The 8,968-nt window shown below is 49.2% G+C and overlaps 1 protein-coding gene across 1 annotated transcript; it reads right to left on the bottom strand.

The window, feature by feature from the left end:
• Positions 1-469: 469 nt before the first annotated feature.
• KCNA1 (potassium voltage-gated channel subfamily A member 1) lies at positions 470-7,238 on the bottom strand (the record flags this gene model as incomplete). The annotated part of the gene is made up of 1 exon (XM_081131060.1): positions 470-7,238. One exon carries the CDS (start codon positions 7,236-7,238, stop codon positions 5,751-5,753), a length of 1,488 nt encoding a protein of 495 aa, XP_080987186.1. The 3' UTR covers positions 470-5,750.
• Positions 7,239-8,968: the final 1,730 nt, after the last annotated feature.

Here is an 8,968-nt window from a genome sequence, read left to right as displayed (position 1 = left end):
TCTAACAACATATTGTAATCATCAAGATATCTGATGCCAGACTACAGAGCTGTTAAACACACACATGCACACGCACACACACACACAATTATCCTTCCTGAAAAGCTTAGACTATGATTGAAAAATACAGTTTCAAATAAAAAACAATTTAAGTGAATATAATCAATTACGTTACTCCCTCGAGTCCCATTTCTTTTTCCCTTTTCAAAGCTCGATCCCCTTTGCTTTCATAGACCAAATTCCAAAGGCTTCTCCTTGGATCTTACCTGAACCGACACTGTGAATTTATTGTTAAAATTCAACCCCATCATATTTCCTTGTACAGAAGAAATTGAAGTTCAGGAGTTTCAAAGAAAACAAGGCCTGTATCCATCATGTTATTTAAAGAAACCCCACATGAAAGGGCTCCCAAAAGGCCAGTTAAACAAGAGACAAAAAAAAAACGATCAAGATATTCCTTGATAAGATCCATAAAAATTATTTTTAATTGATGCCAAATATGAACAGATCATAAAGTGACAGAAGCAAGTAAAATTGCATAGATGAAAACTATGCGCTTCAATAAGGTTCTCAATTCATAACATTCAACGTCCTCTACCTGACATTAGACAGTTAGGGCAGGGGATGCACAGTAGGTGAATGTGAGACAAACCCTCAACTCCAGGGGTAAGCAATTGACAAACTCAAGAAATAAGAGTGCTTTTTCAGCTTCAATGGTTTGTTGTCCTGATGGTGCACTTGAAATTAATATACTCAATTGTTATTTTTAGCCTTGGTAATGCTTTTCTTTACTATTAGAGGTATGTCGTCTAGAGCCCATGCGTCTACTTAGAGCTGCTGCATAACACAGTGCACTGAAGAGAAGAAAGGAGCTTCTGCAAGGTTTGGAGAGGAGACAACTTTTGACTTGGGATATTTTGCAAGGGACTTTGTGGTTGGTTTGGTTTTCTTTCCCTATACCATTTCTTCTTCCTCTCTGATTATGGTACAAAACTTTGCCCTAGTTTTGTACCATAGATGAAGTCTCATGTCATAAACTCCTAGTTAGCTCCTAAATGAAAATCACGGTGACCAGGGCTAATCTCCTTAAAGCTAGTGGCCCTGAGATCAGCAGGGCTTCACCCCTTATGTACACATTGGACTTCCCAACAAAGTCCATGGTGATTTTGCCTGAGCACAGAGACTGGCATTTGATCCCAAGACCTCTAAACCTTGCACCTATACCCTGAATGGGTTGGCACAGTGACGCAAGGTAATGGAACAGTTTTGGTTAACTCAGCTTCTGTTCGCTTCTTTACCAAAATGATAAGTAATGTACATTCTTCTAAGGTTTACCTGAGTCATGCTGGACATGTTCGCATATACCCTGAAATTCCATAATATAAATACGAGTGCTAATACATTGCGTGGTGGACGAGAACCACCTCCTGAGATAGCAAGTCAACTTGGGTTGTGTCTGGATTAAAAACTGTAGTTTGTTCATTTGTCTTCTTGAAATAAACATAAACATCAAAAGACTTCATCCTTTCTTGAAAAAGCAGGAAGATAAAATGGCTGTTTGGCGGTTTATATTCTTTCTAACAATTTCATACTTCGGATGGTTACCACCCACCGATTCTCACCACTCCCAGGAATAAGTCATTCCTGAAAGAAAATGGGGAATTGCCTTCTGCTGATGTTCTTTCTCCTTCCTGTTTAATTTAATCTACCAAACAAGGAAAACTCAATTATAAAGTTGTTAAAAAGCATATGTTTTGGGGTCTCTTATATTAAATAGGAGGCTTGGGAAACTATTTTCATTGACACTTCAGATGTTAAGTAATTTGAAAAATCTGTAACTATACACAATGTGAAGAAAGTCCTCTATGGACGAAACCAAATTTCTAATTAAAGAAATCTATTCCTCACTTACCATTTTCATGTATTTTTTTAAAAACCCATTATTTTATTTCAGAGAAATGACTGTCCATTGGCCATACTCCAGAAGAAGAATTTGCTATTGGTTTGCATTTGCTTCTGCTAGGCTAACTCACTAGCACACTCCCAGTGAACTGTTTTAACTGACAATTGGAACTCAACTCTTAAGGGGGAGCGAGGGAGGGCTGTGCACAGATGGGGAAGGGGAGATGCAAAAACAAAAGCCTTTCCTGGTGACAATCTGTCTTCTATAAATCTGAGGACAGAGGAAATGAATGTCTTTGGTCTCTCTAATTCAGATCACTTGAGGTGCCTTAACCACTTGAGAGATTCTGGGATGGCTAACAGCCTTAGTGTGTGCCAACCCTTCCACTACCACCCTATTGAACTAGGGCCCCCAAACGCTGGAAGAGCTGAGCTATGGCTATCAGCGGGTGAGAAGTCTTCTCCTTTGGGAGAAAACAAGTATTCAGGATATGAGCCATTAAAGCTCAAGACTTAGGAAGGGGGTGAAAAGGTAAAAAACCCGGCAAAATAAATATAAGTAACTAACCCAAAAAATAGTCATTCCTTAATAGGCAGTTTTGTTAAGTGCACCTTCAGGTCTACAAAAGCATTTCAGCACATTACAGTGCAGGGGTGAGAGCGTTGTGAAACTTCGCATGCCCATGCGACACAGACAGTCCCTGTACTCCATTCTTACTGACTTGGTTGCAGTGCGCTACAGATGAATAAGCAGCATTCATTTTCCCCACACCACCCAAATTCAGAGCGACAGTTTACCCCCAATCCCAGGCCGACAGGTTCACTGCATGCAGCATTTTCTCCTGTAACACATGCAGAAGAATCACCAGTCCAGCATCTAACTATGAGAGGTATACCAGGTAGCCAAAGTTCATCTCCTCAGTCTTGGTCCCGTTTTCTTAACCTCTGACCCATCCATCCCACAGTACTGAGAGGATTATTGCTGTTGACAGAATGCAGCGTTTCAAGCTCGGTGTGTCCTAGACCTCAGAGTCTAACTAAAAGATCAAGATATCCCCAGAAATTTGGGGGAGGTTGCATTTCTTTCCCAGCTGGGGACTTAGAAGCAGGTAGGAAAGGAATAGCCAAGATGAGCCAAGGTTCAGAAGAGAAGGAAACATCGCAGGGGAGGGTGTATACCCTGGGGTCAGATGCGTGCGGTCCTTGGCCCCTCGTCTTCCATGATGTTACATTAGTCTTACAGACTCACGGAGCAGCCCAGGAAAATAAAATATCCACGTTCTTTCTTTCAACCGAGCGAGCCAGCCTGGGTGGTACACTAGTTTCTTCGTTTATTGCCTCACTGTTAGTTCTAAGATAGGGTGGGGGAAAGGATGGGGTAATGGGGAAGATTTCCAGAAGAGGCAGGGCAGGAAGGTAAGGCGGTCAGCAACAGGCGGCCACAATGCTAAGTGCAGAATGAAGATCCCCACTCGGTGTCCTTAAAAAGGCCGTGAGTGCCTCTCCACAGGTGACAGCTGCTGGGCCCCCGGGGCCTGCATTATGTGGCTCTCTTTCAGGCAGGCACAGGGTCCCAGCTGTTCTCTGGGCTGGGTGCTGGGAGATGCTCGGCCTGTGAAGTGACTGCCAGGTGGGAGGATCATAGGAAATATCTGGAGGGAGTGGGCCGGGAGAGCGGGCCTAGGAAACGGTGGGATGAACGGAGTGTTGCCGTGTGCACAATGATGCCTAGAAAGATCAGACTATCAGAGATCTGCAAAGCGCCGTTGCTAACAGAGGAGGAATCGGGAAATGCACAAAAACACTACACTGGATCTGAGGAAGCCCTGAATGTCCAGAATGGCCCTTGATGGGAAACAAATTCCCAGAAAGTTTATCTTGGCTTCTGGTGGAGAAGAGGAAAACAAAAACAAGTTCATGGTTCGTGTCCAGTTTGAAGCTGGGTCTCAGGGTCCCAGTTTATATCCCACATCAGGCTGCCAAAGGGACTCAGTCCAGTGGATGGCCAGAGAAACAGACCCTCCTGGATCTCTCCTCTCCAGGGTTCAGGATGGTGTGGTCTTTTCACAGTGGTGGAATGAGACAGCGAGGATGGAAAAGGAAAATGCAAAATATCTGTGCCCCAACCCTTCCTCCCTTTGTTACATAACTTCTCAGCTGTGTTAATGGAGGCACTTTCTGCAGTTCACTGTGGGTACAGGATAAAGGCACTAAGCAACTATTAAATCAATTGGTTAAGTTTCTTCAGAGCGACTCAAGGGAAGGGCCGAAGTCTCTACAGACTTCAAATCATGACTGCAAAAAGAAACCAGCTCTGCTTTGGATGCATACAATAGACAAACATTTTCATTTACATCTTAAGAATGCACCAGAAACATGCAGTATTGCACCTTTTTTTGTTTGTTTGTTTGTTTTGTTTGTGTTTATCTTTAGCTAGAAATAATACTTGTTCTTAGGTGTTGCTATATATACCTTGGTGACTTATTTAGTTTTCCATATAGCTTCCCTTTAAGGAATGGGCATATTGGTTCTCTCTCTGCCTACACCTGCACAGAAACCTGACATTTCCCTGAGCAAAGGCAGGAAAATTGACTGAATACCCCCCACCCCCACCCCCATTATTTCTTTGGGCCCTTCATCCCACAAGCTTGTAATTTTTATTATTTTTTAATTTTTTTTTACTAAAATCATGCATTAATTAATTTAAGGTACACCTTAATCAAATAGGCCATAATGCTGAATAAGAGAACATGCTTTGAACTCCAAAAAGTTATTGTTCCCATCTGACTAACATATGCACTTAAATACAGTACTTTATTTACTGATAAAATAGTTAATAAATAAAGGAGTGCACTTTTGGTGAATGCAAATGAAAAAGGACCTATTTTTAGAAGAGTCAATTAAACGTAAGCTTATCCCCTATTGTCTGAGTTAACGTTCTCGGCATGCGATTATAAAATAAATGTTATCAGAATCAAACATGCTTACATGTAACTCCATTTGTGCTCTCTTGAAATAAGGAGGCTAAGGTTTCGCATCCAGTGCTGGAGGCCAGGGGCCAGGGTACAGGACGGGCGAGACAAGACCTGTGTTGGGCTCACCTGCAGTTGAGAAACTTAGCAGCACTGCAGATGAATCAATTGATTTTATCTTTTTCTTAGAGAACAATTTGAACAGAAGGAGAATGGGACAAAAGGAGAATCTCTAAAGACCAGTACCAGCATCGGATTGATAAGGTGCTTTGTGAACCAGTCTTAAGTAATTTTGTTTTGGTTTGGTTTTTTTTCCACCTTATAATATGCAGTTCAGTGGATCGAAATAACATCTGTTCATTGCCCATTTTGGCCGATATATCATGTTACATATCATCAGATGCACTGTCTTAAAAGTGCTGTGCAGTTTGCGAAGATTTTTTTATTGGAGTCCCATGCAACTTTTAATTTTCTGTTTCTAAGTGATAATCTGGTTTTTAGTTAAAAGAAAAAAGTTAAAGAAGCACAAGGATTACAAATGTTTTAGTATGGGGAAGCATATGAATCTTATTTTACCTAGACTAGCTTATGGACTGAGTTGTTTTTCTTTAACCAGTTTTTATAAAATACGCTTTCCTTTTCCATTTTTAATAAAATGAAAATAGTTTCTTTCTTTTTTTTTTTTTTCATGGATCTTGAAAGCTTCTGGTTGGCCATCCCCCAAATCCACAATGCAACAATGCATTGACAGTTAAACAGAGCATTCAAAGACTAGCAAAGTAGCAACAAAGAGTGACAGGGGTCACCAGGGTTTTTGTTCTGTTTTTAAGTCTTTCAAGCTGCTAAGTGGGGCTTTTTTTTTGTTCGCTTGGCTTTTTAAACATCGGTCAGGAGCTTGCTCTTATTAACGCAGTTTTGGTTAGCTGTGGTGCAATTGCCAGTTCTGATATTGGCCTGTCTATAATGGGCTATGCTATTATTCATATCCTCTTCGATCTCCATGTACTCGGATTTGCTGAGGGTGGAGGAACTGCGCCGACTGAGGTCACTGTCAGAGGCTAAATTAGGGGAGCTAACGTGGAGCAGCTGAGCCTGCTCTTCCCCCTCAGTTTCTCGGTGGTAGAAATAGTTGAAATTGGACACAATGACAGGTACGGGCAGGGCAATTGTCAGCACACCAGCGATGGCACACAAGGAGCCCACGATCTTGCCTCCAATTGTCACAGGGTACATGTCACCATATCCCACGGTGGTCATGGACACCACCGCCCACCAGAAAGCATCGGGGATGCTGGAGAAGTGCGACTCAGCTTCTTCCGCCTCGGCAAAGTACACTGCGCTAGAAAACAGTATGACCCCAATGAAGAGGAAAAAGATGAGCAGCCCTAGCTCCCTCATACTGGCCTTGAGGGTCTGGCCCAGGATCTGGAGGCCCTTAGAGTGGCGGGAGAGTTTGAAGATTCTAAAAACCCTTACCAGGCGGATGACCCTGAGGATGGCCAGCGAGGTGGCCTGCTCGCCCTTCTGGTTGCCCTCCTGCTCAGCTATCTCGGTGCCCAGGGTGATGAAGTAGGGGATGATGGCCACGATGTCGATGAAGTTCATGATGTTTTTGAAGAAGTCCGCCTTGCTGGGGCAGGCGAAGAAGCGCACCACCAGCTCGAAGGAGAACCAGATGATGCACAGCGTCTCCACGATGAAGAAGGGGTCCGTGAAGATGTTGGACGTGTAGACCACCGTGGTGTTGTCGATGCGGTGGACGGTGCCCGTGAAGTCCTTGTCGTCCTTCAGCTCGGGCAGGGTCTCCAGGCAGAAGATGACGATGGAGATGAGGATGACCATGACCGAGACGATGGCGATGACCCGCGCGGCCCCCGAGCTCTCGGGGTACTCGAAGAGCAGCCACACCTGGCGCTGGTACTCCTTCTCCGGCAGGGGGCGCTCCTCCTCCTTGATGAAGCCCTCGTCCTCCCGGAACTTCTCCATGGCCTCCTCGCCCAGCTCGTAGAATTTGATCTCCTCGGAGAACATGTCCAGGGGCACGTTGACCGGCCTGCGCAGCCGGCCCCCCGACTGGTAGTAGTAGAGGATGGCGTCGAAGCTGGGCCGGTTGCGGTCGAAGAAGTACTCGTTCCGCAGGGGGTCGAAGTAGCGCATGCGTTTCTTGGGGTTGCCCAGCAGCGTGTTGGGGAACTGCGCCAGGGTCTTGAGCTGCGTCTCGAAGCGCAGCCCGGAGATGTTGATCACCACGCGTTCGCAGCACTCGTGGTCCTCGTGCTCAGCCGGCCGGGGGTAGCTGCCCTCCTGCGGGTGGCCCGGGGTGGCCGACGCCTCGTCCGCGTTCTCCCCGGACATCACCGTCATGGTGGCAGCCGGGCGCGGGGCGCAGAGACCGGGAGAGAGCCCGCGGCGGGGAGCACGGGGCGAGGAGGGGTGGGGGGGACCCAGGCGCCCCCCCCACCGGAGTGCGCGGCTCCCCCACGCTCAGGGGAGAGGGACTTTGAAAGAGAGCAGGTCCAGGGATCTGCGACTTTGTTTCAGGTTCCCTTTCCCTCCACCCCGCCTTTGGCTGAGTTTGGAACACCCCCTCCTCGCCTGCAGCCTCGGGGGGAGGGGGGGGGCAGCTTTTTTGGCGGAGGGTTGGGACGCGGGGAGGGCCGGTGTTTGGACGCGCTGCGAGGGGCCTTAACGCAGTGCTGCCCTAGAGGGCCGGGCCATCGCCTCGGGGGGGCCCCCTGGCCTCCCCGCCCCTCCCCTCCCCTCCGAGAGCCCCCCGCGGACCAGGTGCGGAGCCAGCTCGGAAGGCCCCCCCTCCTGACACCCCCTCTGCTTCTCCTCGGCTCTCCCCCCTCCTACCCCTCTTCGCCCGCCGCCTTCTAAGCTCCCACCGGGGCGATCGATGGACGCTGCAGAGAAATAGAAAGCGATACGGGAGTAGAAAATCAGAAGCATTCGGATTGGACGGACCTACAGACACCGAAGAGCACAGACCTCTGGCTTTTTTAGAAAGCCCTGGACTCTTGCTGGACAGACACACAGACAGACACACGCAGACACCCGGAAATCCAAGTTTGGGGCTCTTCCATCCCACTTTCCCGAATGCCCAGCAGCCGATCTGTTTACAACTTCGTTAAACTAGAGATCGGGAAACGCGCCGAGCGACGCCCGGGGAGCTCCAGGTCCCAGCAGCACCCCCACACCCCCAGCTTCCCCCGCCTCTCGCCCCAACCCCCGCTTCTGCAGCCCGGAGCTGGGGAGCCCCCTACCTGGCCGGCCGGCTTGGCGCAGGGGTGGTGCCGAGTCGGCGGAGAGCCGGTGTCCAAATGCGGCAGGTCGGCCTCGCGGAGCCGGGGGGAGCCGCGGCCGCCGCCGCAGCCCAGGGGCGCCGGGCGAAGTCTCCGCGCTCGCTCCCTCGTCCTACGCCCGGTCCTCGGGACAATCGCTTCGAGCAACTACGGGGAAATGTCCATTCCGCGTCCCCGTTCTCACCCTCTCTCGGCAACCTGGAGGCGCCGTCCTCTCCCCGGTGCAGGGAGTTCCGGAGGATGAGGGGCGGAGAAGCAAAATGCCACCCTCTCCCGAAGCTCTGAAGCAAAGGACGACGAACGGCGCTCTCGCCCCCTCCGAACACTGTGGGAGCCCTTGATTCGGTCCGGGAGGAGGGGGGCTAGCGAAAGCCTGGGGTCTACATGGCTCTCAGGGGCCCTCGGCTTCCCGCACCCCCGCGTGGACCTGGCCAAGGCTGCGTGGCGCGCCCGGCAGCTGTTAGGAGCGCCGAGCGGGGCAGAGTGCGTGCGGCGGCCGGTCCGCCCGGTCCATTTCTGGGCGCTGCAAGATCAGCAGAAACCTGAGAAAGCGCCTGGAACGCGGAGCTGCGATTGGCCCACCCGGGCGTAGGTTGGGGAGGGCGGGGGAGGGCAGGAGCGAGGAGGTAGATGGAAAATATGAGGGGGTGGTTCCACAGTGGGGGGTTGGCATTCGGTTCCCACTCTTGCCAGCACAGCTTTTTCCTTCTGCCAGAAAAGCCCACCACTAATTCTGCCTCCCTATGCTCCGCAGCGCCGCGCGCGCACGGTCCCTAGCCGTGACCTTCC

The sequence above is a fragment of the Miniopterus schreibersii genome (genome assembly GCF_964146895.1).
Source record: "Miniopterus schreibersii genome assembly, chromosome: 2".
In the NCBI taxonomy this organism is placed as follows: Eukaryota; Metazoa; Chordata; class Mammalia; order Chiroptera; family Miniopteridae; genus Miniopterus; species Miniopterus schreibersii.
The sequence above is the reverse complement of the archived record's forward strand: the minus strand, read 5'-3'. Positions and strand labels throughout refer to the sequence as shown.